The sequence below is a fragment of the Pecten maximus genome, chromosome 15 (assembly GCF_902652985.1).
Source record: "Pecten maximus chromosome 15, xPecMax1.1, whole genome shotgun sequence".
In the NCBI taxonomy this organism is placed as follows: Eukaryota; Metazoa; Mollusca; class Bivalvia; order Pectinida; family Pectinidae; genus Pecten; species Pecten maximus.
In genome coordinates this window covers 37,997,520-38,017,954 of record NC_047029.1, presented here as the reverse complement: position 1 = coordinate 38,017,954, position 20,435 = coordinate 37,997,520, and the positions used below count along the sequence as shown (strand labels likewise).

At 34.6% G+C, this 20,435-nt stretch overlaps 2 protein-coding genes across 2 annotated transcripts; both read right to left on the bottom strand.

The window, feature by feature from the left end:
* Window positions 1–3,316: 3,316 nt before the first annotated feature.
* Window positions 3,317–4,051, bottom strand: LOC117343425. Its single transcript, XM_033905767.1, has one exon. The coding sequence runs from the start codon at window positions 4,049–4,051 to the stop codon at window positions 3,317–3,319; it is 735 nt and encodes a 244-aa protein (XP_033761658.1).
* Window positions 4,052–15,538: 11,487 nt separating this feature from the next.
* On the bottom strand, window positions 15,539–20,151 carry LOC117343424 (glycoprotein-N-acetylgalactosamine 3-beta-galactosyltransferase 1-B-like). The gene is made up of 4 exons (XM_033905766.1): window positions 20,108–20,151; window positions 19,299–19,893; window positions 18,612–18,761; window positions 15,539–16,441 (listed from the first exon to the last, which is right to left on the bottom strand). The coding sequence occupies exons 1-4, from the start codon at window positions 20,149–20,151 to the stop codon at window positions 16,316–16,318; spliced, it is 915 nt and encodes a 304-aa protein (XP_033761657.1). The 3' UTR covers window positions 15,539–16,315.
* Window positions 20,152–20,435: the final 284 nt, after the last annotated feature.

The following is a 20,435-nucleotide window of genomic DNA, read 5'->3' as shown; positions in this document are numbered from 1 at the left end:
TATTAGGCAAAAGCGATAAAACGTTTTATAAGCGGATAGTATGGCTCCCCTGGCTCCGGAGGGGTGGGCCCAATAGTGGAAATAGTGGAAGTCCTTCAAATTCTTACTTGTCCTGCACGCTGGAATGGATTTTGATGAAATTTAGACTGGAGCATAATTGGGTAGAGGGGATCAAACGTTAGATCAACGGAGGCTATGGCTCCCCTGGGGCCGGAGGGGCGAGGCCAAGTAGGGAAAATTGAGGTAAATCCTTTAATTTCCTACTTGTTCTGAACGCTTGAATGGATTTTGATGAATTTTGTCATGAACATTAATGGGCAAAGGAGATTAAACGCTGTATAGATGTAGGATGTGGCTCCCCTTGGGCTGGAGGGGCGGGGGCCAAGTTTGGAAAAATGAGGTTAATCATTTAATTCCCTTCTTGTCGATATTACCAAATTGAACCTGTCCAACCAAGTGAGCATTTCAGGCCCTCTGTTCCTCTTATCTATAAACACTTTCGGATGTCGAGACTGAAATCATGCTAGTGTATTAGTAACACTTATGAATATCGAATGTGAAATCGTATTTTTTGTATTTACGCTGTTGAATATTGAATTTTAAATCGTAATTTTTGTGTTAACGCTGTGGGATATCGAATGTGAAATCGCATAGTTATGTTAATGCTTTGGGATATCTATTATGAAATCCTATATTTGTGTCAAGGCTATGTGATATTGAATGTAATATCGTATATTTGTGTTAATGCTGAGTGATATAGAGAGCGAAATCGTACATTTGTGTTAACGGCGTGTCATATTTTATTACATTCTTGATCGATCTGTTACGCTTTCTTAACGTTACAATAGCTTTATTCGGGTTCTTATTTTTTCGAAGGAAAGCTCAGAAGTTAAATCTCTAAATTAACATGAAATCCTTTAGTTTTGAAAACCAAGTTGCAATGCAATCATATCTATTTCTCCACCTCAGATTAAAGTCGTCCTAGTAGATTTTACATCAATTTGCTACATATTCAGATGACTTAGGTAAGGTGAACATGGTGTTGAATTAAAAAGATCATGAGCATGAGTTGTATACGGCTAACTGAAGGGAATATAAAGGTATATAAACTGTGTACGATTGTGTTTATTAATTTGATTCTGTGAAATCGTCATCGTTTGATGTGCCACATGTGATATACATGTCAACAGAGTTCAGTCAAAACCACAAACATAGTATTACAATAACGCCTGCTACAGGGGAGGGGTATGACCGGAGTTGGCCTTGGACACATCTGGCAGCTCTGTTTAATGTCCATTACGATAATAAAAGTATTATACTTGATGAAGCTCATTTAAGCTGTGCGTCTCTATACCCTGTTTGCTTTGCGTGTCAAAATAGAATACTATAACGTACACAAGAGCTCATTTAATGGCGGATGTATGTACCACCTGCAGGTACCGTCTTTATCTCTGTTGGTATCCCTTAGAAACCCGTCATATATGACCCTTGTTGTTACGAGGACACAAAATTAATCCTTTCATCGATTACACCTGCCCTATGAATCTATGTGAAATCAGCGCAATGTCATGCCCCCAATATGAGAACCGGGGTTGTGACAACAAAGTCACTTAATTTCACATACATGGAATTTAAAAAAAAATGTCGGCCATAAACCTGCGTCTTGGTCTTACTTTACCTACACCTCCCCAAGGAATGCACCGGCTGTACCTCAATGAATGTTATTCTGATAATAAACGTAACACGACTGAAGAATCGGATTCTAGTCTACTGTGTCCTCAAGATAGATTTAAGTTACCGGCATTGATCGCCTCTCCTAATTAAAACACACGGGGATTATGTTTTATTTTTTCTTTCCTCGACACTCTCCTCTTCGACGGTTTCTCCCTCGGCACACGACAACATATAACTATTAACAGCATAGAAATTGTAGTAAAAAAGAAAAAAGTGATAGTTATAAATATGCCATGGGTACAAAACCTTTTTATGGATTTGTGTGGCGTCGCTTGAAGCCACGTTTCGGTTACGAATTGGACAGGGATTGGAATTAAATGCTAGCAAATAGCAGTATTTTTATTGCGATATAGTTTTATCTGCCTGCATACACCACCTAATTAACTCTTCTAAATACAACAAACGGTAAGAGTACATTAGAAACACTTCTGAAATGAAGTTGATTGATCGTCACACAAGGTACACGTCTTATTAACCATAGTTTGTCTTTATCTGATCTTATCAACCTTAGTTTGTCTTTATCTGATCTTATCAATCTTAGTTTGTCTTTATCTGATCTTATCAATCTTAGTTTGTCTTTATCCGATCTTATCAATCTTAATTTGTCTTTATCTGATCTTATCAACCTTAGTTTGTCTTTATCTGATCTTATCAATCTTAGTTTGTCTTCATCTGATTTATTGACTTCAGGTTGTCTTTATTAAATCTTATCGACTTCAGATTGTTCTTATCAAATCTTATCGACTTCAGTTTGTCTTTATCTTATCTTATCGAATTAAGTTTGTCTTTATCAAATCTTATCGACTTCAGTTTGTCTTTAGCAAATATAATCGACTTCAGTTTGTTTTTATTTAATCTTATCAACCATAGTTTGTCTTTATCTTATCTTATCGACTTCATTTTTTTCTTTATTAAATCTTATCGACTTAACTTTGTATTTATCTAATCTTATTGACTTAAGCTTGTCTTTATCAAATCTTATTGACTTAAGTTTGTCTTTGTCACGTCTTAGCGTCTTTAGTTTGTCTTTGCCACATCTTATCGACTGTAATTTGTCTTTTTCACGTCATATCGACTTCAGTTTGTCTTTATCAAATCTCATCGACTTAAGTTTGTCTTATCACATCTTATCGATTTTAGTCTGTATTTGTCACATCTAATTGAGGAAACGACGTTACCTCTCCAATAACCACTTTGATAAATTAACCCTGCAGACCAAGCTTCCTCACCCACAATATCATCAAATTCTATTTCAAAACTAATAAGTGATAACATTAAAATTACCGATACTAAATCTTTTGGAACAATCGATAACCCTCCTTTGTTGTTTACACTATCTGCGGTTGAACGTTCTATAACAGAGAATAAATTTACAGAAATGGCTGCTTCAGATACTAATGGCGAGGCGCTATTAGCTTTAACATCAAATTATCAAACTATAACAAAATTACTGTTCTACGTAAAGTGAATTCGGCAATCATTTAAATTAACAATGTCTCCCAATATCGCATTGTGTTATGATGAGTGCCTGGACATGAGGGAGTGCCGGAAAATGAAAAAAACTCATCTATCCGCAATATGTTTACAGATCTGAAACTTTAGTACCACAGTGACCAATCAAGCCACCTACATGACCGCTCACCAAGCGTCCCGTCACTAGACGGCCCACCCGGCGTCCCGTCACTAGACCACCCACCCAGCGTCGTGTCACTAGACCACCCACCCAGCGTCGTGTCACTAGACCGCCCACACAGCGTCCCGTCAATGGACCGCCCACCCAGAGTCCTGTCACTAGACCGCCCACCCAGCGTCGTGTCACTAGACCGCCCACACAGCGACCCGTCACTAGACCACCCACCCAGCGTCCTGTCACTTGACCACCCACCCAGCGTCGTGTCACTAGACCGCCCACACAGCGACCCGTCACTAGACCACCCACCCAGCGTCCTGTCACTAGATCTCCAATCCAGCGTCCCGTCACTAGACCGCCCACCCAGCGTCCTGTCACTAGACCACCCACACAGTGTCCCGTCACTAGACCACCCACCCAACGTCGTGTCACTAGACCGCCCACACAGCGACCCGTCACTAGACCACCCACACAGCGACCCGTCACAAGACCGCCCACCCAGCGTCCTGTCACTAGACCGCTGTCACAGCGTCCCGTCACTGGACCTCCCATCCAGCGTCCCGTCACTGGACCTCCCATCCAGCGTCCCGTCACTAGACCGCCCACCCAGCGTCCCGTCTTAAGACCTCCTACCCAGCGTCCTGTCACTAGACCGCTGACACAGCGTCCCGTCACTGGACCTCCCATCCAGCGTCCCGTCACTAGACCGCCCACCAAGCGTCCCGTCTTAAGACCTCCCACCCAGCGTCCTGTCACTGGACCGCCCACCCAGCGTCCCGTCTTAAGTCCTCCCACCCAGCGTCCCGTCACTAGACCGCCCACCCAGCCTCCCGTCACTAGACCGCCGACACAGCGTCCTGTCACTAGAAAGCCCACACAGCGTCCCGTCACTAGACAACCCACTCAGCGTCCTGTCACTAGACCGCCGACCCAGCGTCCTGTCACTTGACAGTCCAACCAGCGTCCCATCATTAGACCTCCCCCAGCGTCCCGTCACTGGACCGCCCATCAAGCGTCGTGCCACTAGACCGCCCACCAAGCGTCGTGCCACTAGACCGCCCACCAAGCGTCGTGCCACTAGACCTCCCACCAAGCGTCCCGTCATAAGACCTCCCACCAAGCGTCCCGTCACTAGAATGCCCACCAAGCGTCCTGTCACTAGACCGCCCACCCAGCGATAAGATGTGACAAAGACAAACCAAAGTCGAATAGTTGTGACAAATTATATACTAAGCGGTTCCGTCTGCGCCCGTCGGGAAGAGAGAGACTATCGGTTCCGTCGTCAGTTCCGTCATAGGTTACATCATCGGTTCCGTCACGTACGATGAGGGAGATTATCGGTTCCGTCTGAACCCCTCACGACGATGGAAGTTGGTTCCGTTTACGCCCATCACGATGAGGGAGATTATCGGTTCCGTCTGAACTCCTCACGACGATGGGAAGTTGGTTTCGTTCGCGCCCGTCACGATGAGGGACATTATCGGTTCTGTCCAAGCCCGTCTTGGTTAGGGGAAATAATCGGATCCGTCCACATCAAAACAAGTAGAACGTTAATTCCATTAGGCTTTTCGTGTATTACAGATGTCTGACGCTGAACTTATAGACACACGGGATAATACGCAATAAAAGGATAACAGTCGGAAAATAGAACTAATGAATGAATCTCTAACATATGTGTTTTTGAAAAGTGTATTTACGTCGCATTCCATACCATAAAAATGAACTGTTAAAGACCAATTGATACGTATATAAATGGTTTTCTAGTTCCAATGCGCATTTTTGCCTTTAATGTCGGTATCATAACGTGTCGGAGAATTGTTGATGTCGCCAGATAGCCATTGTTCTGAGCCGTAGACAGGTTTATGTGTCCCATGACTGCGTTTGCTACAGATTGCTGACTCCACAATGTAATGAATACCGATACAAGCAATCCATTAACTTCACTCTACATTCTATATAAACTGTGTAAACGCTAAGCCTTCCCGTGTTCATTTAACCAATAACGACACATCCGTCCTCCTTCAAGTGCCATTCAACGTACACAATTAGTTTTACCCATTCCTTTTAAAGTAGCGAAACCATCATCACTCTATATAAAGCTCGTCGAGGAAATACAGTTCGGTTATTGACGGTAGGTGGCGCGCATCTCTATCGGTACGTTCCTATTGGCCAGATCCTAATCATTCACTTATCTCTATGGTAATGTCACCTCTATATCGATAAGGACGTTATTTCTAGGTCTGAGACAAGTTATGGACTGCATTTCAATTATAGCTTCTGCATGTGAATAATTACTTGCACTTGGTATTTTCAAATGTCCGTCAAGATTTATCATCGCTTGCAGCAGAGACATACAAAAAAATGTATATATAGATCTCTGCTTGTACATGTAGTTATGTTTTAGATCACACCGCATCCATATGACTGACTATCGGATCGAGCGGGGAAATATAAAAAAAAAATTAAAATTAAAAAAAAAAGTGGTATGTGATGACCGATGGTGACAACCATGTTTCAGTTTCAAAGCGTGCGTCTCTCAAGTGGAGACATATCGGACCTAAAACAATGACTAATCTAAAAATATCGAACCTAAAACAATGACTAATCTAAAAATATCGGACCTAAAACAATGACTAATCTAAAAATATCGGACCTAAAACAATGACTAATCTAAAAATTTCGGACCTAAAACAATGACTAATCTAAAAATATCGGACCTAAAACAATGACTAATCTAAAAATATCGGACCTAAAACAATGACTAATCTAAAAATATCGGACCTAAAACAATGACTAATCTAAAAATATCGGACCTAAAACAATGACTAATCTAAAAATATCGGATATCGGACCTAAAACAATGACTAATCTAAAAATATCGGACCTAAAACAATGACTAATCTAAAAATAATACTCCCGGATTTACTAAGCTTCTTGTATCCTATAATGATGCAGACTTCCTAATGTCGAAGTTGTGTTTTATAAAATATGAGGTTGAAGATCTGTAAATTATCTAACTGAGGTAATTGTAACTACAGAAATAAGGTTTGTGATAATCATGACTGGTATAACTAGGCTATCATTTAAAAAAAAAACGAGGGAGGTTTGAAGTGAGCATGATTCATTGTATTCACCAAGAAAAACTCTATTAAAAATAAAATGTATCGAAAGGTTATAGCAATCAATGAGATGTTGATATTAAATCTATTGAACGATTAAAGTGTTAAGGGAATTTTTTGTTTAATCAGGAAAATGTTGATGAAATCAGGAAATAATGATATAATCAGGCAAGGTTGATATAATCAGGGAAATGTTGATATCATCATTGAAATGTTGATATTATCAGGGAATGTTGATATAATCAGTGAAATGTTGATATAATCAGTGAAATGTTGATATTATCAGGGAAATGTTGATATAATCAGGGAAATGTTGATATAACCAGGGAAATGTTGATATAATCAGTGAAATGTTGATATAATCAGGGAAATGTTGATATAATCAGTGAAATGTTGATATTATCAGGGAAATGTTGATATAATCAGGGAAATGTTGATATAATCAGGGAAATGTTGATATAATCCGGGAAATGTTGATATAATCAGGGAAATGTTGATATAATCAGGAAAATGTTGATATAATCAGTGAAATGTTGATATAATCAGTGAAATGTTGATATAATCAGGGAATGTTGATATAATCAGGGAAATGTTGATATAATCAGTGAAATGTTGATATAATCAGGGAATGTTGATATAATCAGGGAAATGTTGATATAATCAGTGAAATGTTGATATTATCAAGGAAATGTTGATATAATCAGGGAAATGTTGATATAATCAGGGAAATGTTGATATAATCAGTGAAATGTTGATATAATCAGTGAAATGTTGATATAATCAGGGAATGTTGATATAATCAGGGAAATGTTGATATAATCAGGGAAATGTTGATATAATCAGGGAAATGCTGATATAATCAAGGAAATGTTGATATAATCAGGGAAATGTTGATATAATCAGGGGAATGTTGATATACTCAGCGAATGTTGATATAATCATTGAAATGTTGATATAATCAGGGAAATGTTGATGTAATCAGGGAAATGTTGATATAATCAGGGAAATGTTGATGTAATCAGGGAAATGTTGATATTATCAGGGAAATGTTGATATTATCAGGGAATGTTGATATTATCACGGAAATGTTGATATTATCAGGGAAATGTTGATATTATCAGGGAATGTTGATATAATCAGGAAAATGTTGATATAATCAGGGAAATGTTGATATAATCAGGAAAATGTTGATATAATCAGGGAATGTTGATATAATCAGGAAAATGTTGATATAATCAGTGAAATGTTGATATAATCAGGTAATGTTGATATAATCAGGAAAATGTTGATATAATCAGGGAAATGTTGATATAATCAGGGAAATGTTGATATAATCAGGGAAATGTTGATATAATCAGTGAAATGTTGATATAATCAGGGAAATGTTGATATAATCAGGGAAATGTTGATATTATCAGGGAATGTTGATATTATCAGGGAAATGTTGATATAATCAGGGAAATGTTGATATAACCAGGGAAATGTTGATATAATCAGGGAAATGTTGATATAATCAGGGAATGTTGATATAATCAGGGAATGTTGATATAATCAGGGAAATGTTGATATAATCAGTGAAATGTTGATATAATCAAGGACATGTTGATATAATCAGGGAAATGTTGATATAATCAGTGAAATGTTGATATAATCAGAGAAATGTTGATATAATCAAGGACATGTTGATATAATCAGGGAAATGTGGATATAATCAGGGAAATGTTGATATAATCAGGGAAATGTTGATATAATCAGTGAAATGTTGATATAATCAGGGAAATGTTGATATAACCAGGGAAATGTTGATATAATCAGGGAAATGTTGATATTATCAGAGAAATGTTGATATAATCAGTGAAATGTTGATATAATCAGGGAAATGTTGATATTATCAGGGAAATGTTGATATTATCAGAGAAATGTTGATATAATCAGGAATATGTTGATATAATCAGGGAATGTTGATATAATCAGGGAAATGTTGATATAATCAGGGATATGTTGATATCATCAAGGAGATGTTGATATAATCAGGAAAATGTCGATATTATCAGGGAAATGTTGATATAATCAGTGAAATGTTGATATAATCAGGGAAATGTTGATATAATCAGGGAACGTTGATATAATCAGGGAACAGTTGATATTATGAGTGAAATGTTGATATCATCAGGAAAATATTGATATAACCAGGGAAATGTTGATATAATCAGGGAAATGTTGATATAATCAGGAAAATGTTGATATAATCAGGGAAATGTTGATATAACCAGGGAAATGTTGATATAATCAGGGAAATGTTGATATAACCAGGGAAATGTTGATATAATCAGGGAAATGTTGATATTATCAGAGAAATGTTGATATAATCAGGAATATGTTGATATAATCAGGGAATGTTGATTTAATCAGGGAAATGTTGATATAATCAGGGATATGTTGATATCATCAGGGAGATGTTGATATAATCAGGGAACGTTGATATAATCAAGGAAATGTTGATATAATCAAGGAAATGTTGATATAACCAGGGAAATGTTGATATAATCAGTGAATATTGATATAATCAGGGAAATGTTGATATAATCAGGGAAATGTTGATATAATCAGTGAAATGTTGATATAATCAAGGACATGTTGATATTATCAGGGAAATGTTGATATAATCAGTGAAATGTTGATATAATCAGAGAAATGTTGATATAATCAAGGACATGTTGATATAATCAGGGAAATGTGGATATAATCAGGGAAATGTTGATATAATCAGGGAAATGTTGATATAATCAGTGAAATGTTGATATAATCAGTGAAATGTTGATATAATCAGGGAAATGTTGATATAATCAGTGAAATGTTGATATAATCAGGGAAATGTTGATATAATCAGGGAATGTTGATATAATTAGGGAAATGTTGATATAATCAAGGAAATGTTGATATAATCAGGGAAATGTTGATATAATCAGGGAAATGTTGATATAACCAGGGAAATGTTGATATAATCAGGGAAATGTTGATATTATCAGGGAAATGTTGATGTAATCAGGGAAATGTTGATATAATCAGAGAAATGTTAATATTATCAGGGAAATGTTGATATCATCAGGGAAATGTTGATATAATCAGGCAAGGTTGATATAATCAGGGAAATGTTGATGTAATCAGGGAAATGTTGATATAATCAGGGAAATGTTGATATAATCAGGGAAATGTTGATATAATCAGGGAAATGTTGATATAACCAGGGAAATGTTGATATAATCAGGGAAATGTTGATATTATAAGAGAAATGTTGATATAATCAGTGAAATGTTGATATAATCAGGGAAATGTTGATATTATCAGGGAAATGTTGATATAATCAAGGAAATGTTGATATAATCAGGGAAATGTTGATATAATCAGGGAAATGTTGATATAACCAGGCAAGGTTGATATAATAAGTGAAATGTTGATATAATCAGGAAAATGTTGATATAATCAGGGAAATGTTGATATAATCAGGGAAATGTTGATATAATCAGGGAATAATGATATAATCAGTGAAATGTTGATATAATCAGGGAAATGTTGATATAATCAAGGAAATGTTGATATTATCAGGGAAATGTTGATATAATCAGGGAAATGTTGATATAATCAGGCAAGGTTGATATAATCAGGGAAATGTTGATATAATCAGGGAAATGTTGATATTATCAGAGAAATGTTGATATAATCAGGAATATGTTGATATAATCAGGGAATGTTGATATAATCAGGGAAATGTTGATATAATCAGGGATATGTTGATATCATCAAGGAGATGTTGATATAATCAGGAAAATGTCGATATTATCAGGGAAATGTTGATATAATCAGTGAAATGTTGATATAATCAGGGAAATGTTGATATAATCAGGGAACGTTGATATAATCAGGGAAAAGTTGATATTATGAGTGAAATGTTGATATCATCAGGAAAATATTGATATAACCAGGGAAATGTTGATATAATCAGGGAAATGTTGATATAATCAGGAAAATGTTGATATAATCAGGGAAATGTTGATATAACCAGGGAAATGTTGATATAATCAGGGAAATGTTGATATAACCAGGGAAATGTTGATATAATCAGGGAAATGTTGATATTATCAGAGAAATGTTGATATAATCAGGAATATGTTGATATAATCAGGGAATGTTGATTTAATCAGGGAAATGTTGATATAATCAGGGATATGTTGATATCATCAAGGAGATGTTGATATAATCAGGGAACGTTGATATAATCAAGGAAATGTTGATATAATCAAGGAAATGTTGATATAACCAGGGAAATGTTGATATAATCAGGGAAATGTTGATATTATCAGAGAAATGTTGATATAATCAGGAATATGTTGATATAATCAGGGAATGTTGATTTAATCAGGGAAATGTTGATATAATCAGGGATATGTTGATATCATCAAGGAGATGTTGATATAATCAGGAAAATGTCGATATTATCAGGGAAATGTTGATATAATCAGTGAAATGTTGATATAATCAGGGAAATGTTGATATAATCAGGGAACGTTGATATAATCAGGGAAAAGTTGATATTATGAGTGAAATGTTGATATCATCAGGAAAATATTGATATAACCAGGGAAATGTTGATATAATCAGGGAAATGTTGATATAATCAGGAAAATGTTGATATAATCAGGGAAATGTTGATATAACCAGGGAAATGTTGATATAATCAGGGAAATGTTGATATAACCAGGGAAATGTTGATATAATCAGGGAAATGTTGATATTATCAGAGAAATGTTGATATAATCAGGAATATGTTGATATAATCAGGGAATGTTGATTTAATCAGGGAAATGTTGATATAATCAGGGATATGTTGATATCATCAAGGAGATGTTGATATAATCAGGGAACGTTGATATAATCAAGGAAATGTTGATATAATCAAGGAAATGTTGATATAACCAGGGAAATGTTGATATAATCAGTGAATATTGATATAATCAGGGAAATGTTGATATAATCAGGGAAATGTTGATATAATCAGGGAATGTTGATATAATCAGGGAAATGTTGATATAATCAGAGAAATGTTGATATTATCAGAGAAATGTTGATATAATCAGGGAAATATTGATATAATCAGGGACATGTTGATATAGTCAGAGAAATATTGATATAATCAGTGAAATGTTGATATAATCAGAGAAATATTGATATAATCAGGGAAATGTTGATATAATCAGTGAAATGTTGATATAGTCAGAGAAATATTGATATAATCAGTGAAATATTGATATAATCAGGGAAATGTTGATATAATCAGGGAAATGTTGATATAATCAGGGAAATGTTGATATAATCAGGAAATAATGATATAATCAGGGAATGTTGATATAATCAGGGAATGTTGATATAATCAGGGAAATGTTGATATAACCAGGCAAGGTTTATATATAATCAGTGAAATGTTGATATAATCAGGGACATGTTGATATAATCATGGAAATGTTGATATAATCAGGCAAATGTTGATATAATCATGGAAATGTTGATATAATCAGGGAAATGTTGATATAATCAGGAAATAATGATATAATCAGGGAATGTTGATATAATCAGGGAAATGTTGATATAACCAGGCAAGGTTTATATATAATCAGTGAAATGTTGATATAATCAGGAAAATGTTGATATAATCAGGAAATAATGATATAATCAGGGAATGTTGATATGATCAGGGAAATGTTGATATAATCAGGGATATGTTGATATAATCAGGAATATGTTGATATAATCAGGAAATAATGATATAATCAGGGAAGGTTGATATAATCAGGGAATGTTGATATAATCAGGCAAGGTTGATATAATCAGTGAAATGTTGATATAATCAGGAAAATGTTGATATAATAAGGAAAATGTTGATATAATCAGGGAAATGTTGATATAAGCAGTGAAATGTTGACATAACCAAGGAAATGTTGATATAATCAGGAAAATGTTGATATAATCAGGGAAATGTTGATATAATCAAGGAAATGTTGATATAATCAGGGAAATATTGATATAATCAGGAAAATGTTGATATAATCAGTGAAGGTTGATATAATCAGGGAAATGTTGATATAATCAGGGACATGTTGATATAATCAGGGAAATGTTGATATAATCGGGGAAATGTTGATATAATCGGGAAATGTTGATATAATCAGGGAATGTTGATATAATCAGGAAAATAATGATATAACAGGGAAATGTTGATATAATCAGGGAAATATTGATATAACCAGAGAAATGTTGATATAATCAGGAAATAATGATATAATCAGGGAAATGTTGATATAATCAGGGAAATGTTGATATAATCAGGAAAATGTTGATATAATCAGTGAAATGTTGATATAATCAGTGAAATGTTGATATAATCAGGGAAATTATGATATAATCAGGGATATAATGATATAATCAGGGAAATGTTAATATAATCAGGCAAGGTTGATATAATCAAGAAAATGTTGATATAATCAGTGAAATGTTGATATAATCAGGGAAATGTTGATATAATCAAGGACATGTTGATATAATCAGGGACATGTTGATATAATCAGGGAATGTTGATATAATAAGGAAAATGTTGATATAATCAGTAAAATGTTGATATAATCAGGGAAATGTTCATATAACCAGGGAAATGTTGATACAATCAAGGAAATGTTGATATAATCAGGGAAATATTGATATAATCAGGGAAATGTTGATATAATCAGGGAAATGTTGACATAATCAAGCAAATATTGATATAATTAGTGAAATAATGACATAATCAGGGAAATGTAAATATTATCAGGGAAATGTTGATATAGTCAGGGAATGTTGATATAATCAGTGAAATGTTGATATAATCAGGGAAATGTTTATATCATCAAGGAAATGTTGATATCATCAGTGAAATGTTGATATAATCAGGGGAATGTTGATATAATCAGGAAAATGTTGATGATAAACCAGGTAAAAGTTTAATATAATCAGGCAAATGTCGATGATCAACCAGGTAAAAGTTTATCATAACCAGGTAAATGTCGATATTTAACCAGATAAAAGTTAAATATAATTTGGTAAATGTCGATGATAAACCAGGTAAAAGTTTATCATAACCAGGTAAGTGTCGGTGATAAACCAGGTAAAAGTTAAATATAACCAGGTAAATGTCGATGATAAACCAGGTAAAAGTTCAATATAACCAGGTAAATGTCGATGATAAACCAGGTACAAGTTCAATATAACCAGGTAAATGTCGATGATAAACCAGGTAAAAGTTTAATATAACCAGGTAAATGTCGATGATAAACCAGGTTAAACTTTAATATAACCAGGTAAATGTCGATGATAAACCAGGTTAAACTTTAATATAACCAGGTAAATGTCGATGATAAACCAGGTTAAACTTTAATATAACCAGGTAAATGTCGATGATAAACCTGGTAAAAGTTTAATATAACCAGGTACATCTTAATCATAATTAATCGCGTCAATGTTTATTTAAAATTAGGGAGTCTACCTTAATGCATGTACTTGTCATTCTTACAATCAGAGAAATGTTCCACAGTGTATATAACCATATGATCACTATAACAACCAGACAATATATACACAGGATATTGGTGATGATAATGTATGTATTATATTGTCATCTTTCTAACAGTCCGTACCACATGTACATACACAGGAAATTCTGAAAATGGATCAGGAATCCTCATGCAAAATAAGTGCTAGAGAAATATCTCATTCCATGGTAATGATAAACATAGTAAAATGAGATAACTTACTGTATATAGTAAACATTGGATGGGTTTTTCACTAGTGATATTATTGGAGAAACAACTTGTTATGAAAAAAGTGTTTCAATAGATTTGGACTTACAGGTTTATTCCGATATTGAGGTGTAAGTCACCAAAATATGATAAAAAAATAACTCAAAAGAAAACAATTAAAAATACATTTTAATTTAGACTCATACATGATGTATTGACCCCTTAGTTAGCAGTATGACAGGTCACACGCGAGTCTACGTCCTTTTCTTTCCATATCTCAATGTGATATTTAAGTTATACAACATGAATGTCTCATATCTAATAGCTTATGTTGCTTTTGAGCATAACAGTAAAGACTTACCAATGCGTGCAATTACTGCAGGCGTTCTGACTATAAATATATCGATATATCAGCTGTACATATACCGACGGAACAGTTAATACAAAATATATCAATATATCAGCTGTACATATACCGACGGAACAGTTAATACAAAATATAGACAGCATTCTCGTTACAATCTAGACTGGTTCGTAAACAAAACAATAAATCTCATATCAGATGACGACAAACATTCTCTAAAGAAAAACTTGTAGCCAGCGGCTATCGTTGGCAGTTTTATGACTTGGGGAAACCTGCGATAATATCTTGGCATGAAAGCACGACGGAACAGCGTCCTTGATTTCAATCGAATAAAACATTGATTGAATTTAAGAAAATGCTATTGGATCTTCTTAAACGTTGGGACATGTTCAGAGTTCTTACTGTATATGCAACACTTTCAACAGATACCGCAAGATATCCTACGGCAGCGATTAGGAATTACGACATTTGATGTGATAGATAGATATCTTTATTTATTACATTTTTACCAGTGAAATATCAAAAATTATTCATTCTATAACAATTTTTCACTAGTGAAAAATATCACTTTTGCTGATTTGACCAATCAAATTAATGATTAGAAAATACAAAAATAATTGACCAATCAGAAAGCCCGACATATATGTCAGCACCTGGACAGGGGGGACTACTTTTTTTGTTTACAAATTATCGCTGTAGGCCTAGTTAGCATACGGGGTAGGTTTTTCGTTGATAAAAAATGTAATAAACAGAATATCTAACAGTGTCTTCAGTAATACCAAATATATTTCACTCGTGTGGCTAATATTTTGATATTTTTCACTCGTGCTGCGCACTCGTGAAAAATATAAAAAAATATTAGCCCCACTCGTGAAATATATTTGGTATTACTGAAGACACTGTTAGATATCCTCTATTTCCTCCAATTGCATGAAGGTTACAGAACATGTTAACAGGAAAACAATAAATTTAAAAATGAATAGTTGATCTGAAAGAAATTGAATCCGCCATCGCTTAAGTATTGCGATAGCCTAATAAATCTTTTTCGTTGAGCGTTTCTTTTACATTTACATTTATATGTTATAGTCTTTCAAATAAATATTATAACATATAAATGTAAATGAAACGCTCAACGAAAAAGATAACTACTTACTGTTACTGCTATATTAGAGACCGAATGTGGTGGTGTCTATGCCGGAAACCTGTCTAATAAGGATCTTTACTTTGTAAGTCGCATCATGTAGCTTTTGGAACACTGCCAGATTGCAAGCAAAGACTAATTTGAATTTTGAAACTTTTTGTTTCACTCCGCTTTTCGAATCATTATGTTGAACAACATTCTCCTATGGTACTACTTGATTATTAACTCATTGATAATAATCATCAAACAGGAACACCGAGACTTGGCACGAATTGTTTACCAACGGTCTATATAATATGTGTCAAGGGTATGGACTGCCTAGAGGAGAAACCTTAATTATCTTCTTTTTTTAACAATATTTAACATAATTAAATAACATTTAAACATTATACAGTTTTAGAACTTTCTAGCGATAGATATATATTCAAGTTCTCTAACAATTTGTATGATTATACAATAATATCCACCGGTCATTTTCAGATGTATCACACTTCTGCCGTTTCCTCATTCGCTATCCGCCATTTTGATGCCGTAAGGTCGCAGATGATACACAGCATATTCAAAAGCATACATAAACCAAGGTTTTAGATAGTGGAACGATATAGCATAATCACTGAGGCTGTCCTGGCCCTGGAATATTAAACAGGGGAATCAATGGATACTTATTGTATCAAGAAGTTCTATATAACGTGTGTCTATAATTGTGATACACAGAAGATATATTATAACGTGTGTCTATAATTGTTATATATATACGTTACAATATAACGTGTGTCTATAATTGTGATACATATACGTTACAATATAACGTTTGTCTATAATTGTGATACATAATCATTGTCGGTGGTCTTAGCGGTAGGAATGCTAACACGCACTGAGTATCCAAAGAGCGTTAACTCTGACATTTTTTTAGAACTTTATATCAGCTAGCACAGTGACCTTTGATGTATTATTGATAGATTCTTTCCTGGTAGTATATCAAACCTTCACATTTCTTATCTTTATTTGTTTAAGGGCATGTCTAATTCAAACCTAAATCTCAAACTAGAAAGGATGATCTAGTAGTATAATTCAACCGGGAACTTTTTGATGAAATTGTCTGGTTGTCAGTCCTGTGTGTGAACAGTCTTATGAGTAGGCCGTTGTCAGTTCAATGAAATATGTAGAGATTTCAAATTTTTAAACATATTAAAGAATGCTTTGACAATTGAAACATGCATAAGGATCTACATAGCTAAAAGTACCCAGTATTGTATCGACATATACAAATGTACCCAGTATTGTATCTACATAGATACATGTACCCAGTACTGTATCTACATAGATAAATGTACTCAGTATTGTATCTACATAGATAAACGTACCCAGTATTGTATCTATGGAGATAAATGTACCCAGTATTGTATCAATATAGATAAATGTACCCAGTATTGTATATACATAGATAAATGTACCCAGTATTGTATCTACATAGATAAATGTACCCAGTATTGTATATACATAGATAAATGTACCCAGTATTTTATCTATATAGATAAATGTACCCAGTACTGTATCTACATAGATAAATGTACCCAGTATTGTTTCTACATAGATAAATGTACCCAGTATTGAATCTATATAGATAAATGTACCCAGTACTGTATCTACATAGATAAATGTACCCAGTATTGTATCTATAGAGATAAATGTACCCAGTATTGTATCTACATAGATAAATGTACCCAGTATTTTATCTACATAGATAAATGTACCCAGTATTGTATCTACATATATAAATGTACCCAGTATTGTATATACATAGATAAATGTACCCAGTATTGTATCTATATAGATAAATGTACCCAGTATTGTATATACATAGATAAATGTACCCAGTATTGTATCTACATAGATAAATGTACCCAGTATTGTATCTACATAGATAAATGTACCCAGTATTGTATCTACATAGATAAATGTACCCAGTATTGTATCTATAGAGATAAATGTACCCAGTATTGTATATACATAGATAAATGTACTCAGTATTGTATATACATAGATAAATGTACCCAGTATTGTATATACATAGATAAATGTACCCAGTATTGTATCTACATAGATAAATGTACCCAGTATTGTATGTATAGAGATAAATGTACCCAGTATTGTATATACATAGATAAATGTACTCAGTATTGTATATACATAGATAAATGTACTCAGTATTGTATATACATATATAAATGTACCCAGTATTGTATCTACATAGATAAATGTACCCAGTATTGTATGTATAGAGATAAATGTACCCAGTATTGTATATATATAGATAAATGTACCCAGTACTGTATCTACATAGATAAATGTACCCAGTATTGTATCTACATAGATAAATGTACCCAGTATTGTATCTACATAGATAAATGTACCCAGTATTGTATCTACATAGATAAATGTACCCAGTATTGTATCTACATAGATAAATGTACCCAGTATTGTATATACATAGATACATATAGGCAGTATCAATAACTATAGCTGATACACGCTCTCAAGAGATTGTAATCATTCAAAGAGAATTATTGAATGGTGATTCGGTGAGTATGAATAGAAAGATGGAAACTAATCTAGACACGAGTATGACTGATTGGTCCGCAGCAACTATCATACTTCTTAGTTTGAAAACTTGGCATTACTCTAATTCGTGTATATGTGCGCCAGTATTAATATTGTTGTTTGTTACACGACATATCCAGTAATATCTGTAAGGTATAATATTGAAAACTGTTGAGACTCTCGAGTACGTAATACTTACATATCTGGCTCCATTTGCGTCATATCTGTAATACCATTCCGGGTATTGCCCCATCAGGTGGGACCAGGGCTGGAGACAATGGAATCGACTTCTCCCATGGCTGTCTGTACTATTGGTTGTTCTCACACCTAAGTACTCCATACATTTACCCTGTTTTAAACACAGTAAGTTCTTAAAGATCACAAAATATTGCTCTGTGTAGTGACCCTTTAGTTAATGAAGCGAAAAGAATAAAACAATTATGGCAATCTACAAAATAATGATTATAATATTAAAACGCTTAAAATCTTGAAGAAAAAGCTGACCTCGGAAATAAGTTAGAATGTAGTTAATTTCAAGAGAAAGTATTTGGCAAGTAAGTAGGTCGTGAAAACAGATTTTGCCTTTTTAACATACTGTAAAACATTTAAATATAATGCTAGTATATACACGTTTGCATTTAATATTCTAAATCGTTAGTTATATAGAAATGATCTTTTATAAAGATCTAATGGGTTTCCGGTTCTAACTTCATAAAACTGGAGGCAGCTCTGTCGTGTCGAAACGATACGAAAATACGCCCGACTTCAAATTGATCATTTTGAAAGCCATCTTGAAAGCAAATCATAAAGTTTTCGTCAATATTATTTTTTCAATCGCGGCTTATTTTCAAATGTTCGAATAATCTAGTGATGGTATCCTCCTTACCACGTTGACGTCCTCATCAAATCCTTCAATCGTACACTTTCCGGAAGGAATCCCTTTTACCACGAGTCTGCGCAGAGCCTCCTTACTCAGGACATATCCGGCTCCCCCACTGTAGTAACCTTGTTTAACCAACGTCTTGAAATGGTGTCCGAAGTAAACCGGGTCGTTTGGGGAATACGGCTCTAACAGATAACGTAGATTTTCCAGTATGACGTAGGTATCATCATCCGCCTTCAGGAACCAATCAGCTTCGTCCAGGTGATGTTGGTAGATGTACTGAAACGCTTTCATGGTTTTCTCAGTGAGGTGACCGCGCCCTTCACTAACGTTAACCCCGATGGTGGGGAACGACGTGTCCGTGACGGAACTAATGAACACAACTTTGTCACATCGTTTTGTCCACGTGTTTTTCACGTGGATGGTTTTCTCTTTCAGGTTCTTAGGACTTGTCATTATGTAACACAACACTTTAACACGCTGCTGTAGAAGTCTCGCAACAGAATCGTCGTCGCCTGTAATCAGACAAAATAAAGCAAAACAGAGTAAGACTGTGTTACCATTTAAACATGTCAGACAGAATAGAAATAGAGGAGGGCTGTGTTACCATTTAAACATTTCAGACAGAAGAGAGGAGGGCTGTGTTACCATTTAAACATTTCAGACAGAAGAGAGTAGGGCTGTGTTACCATTTAAACATTTCAGACAGAAGAGAGGAGGGCTGTGTTACCATTTCAACATTTCAGACAGAATAGAGTAGGGCTGTGTTACCATTTAAACATTTCAGACAGAATAGAGTAGGGCTGTGTTACCATTTAAACATGTCAGACAGAAGAGAGTAGGGCTGTGTTACCATTTAAACATTTCAGACAGAAGAGAGTAGGGCTGTGTTACCATTTAAACATTTCAGACAGAAGAGAGGAGGGCTGTGTTACCATTTAAACATTTCAGACAGAATAGAGGAGGGCTGTGTTACCATTTAAACATTTCAGACAGAAGAGAGGAGGGCTGTGTTACCATTTAAACATTTCAGACACAAGAGAGTAGGGCTGTGTTACCATTTAAACATTTCAGACAGAAGAGAGGAGGGCTGTGTTACCATTTAAACATTTCAGACAGAATAGAGTAGGGCTGTGTTAC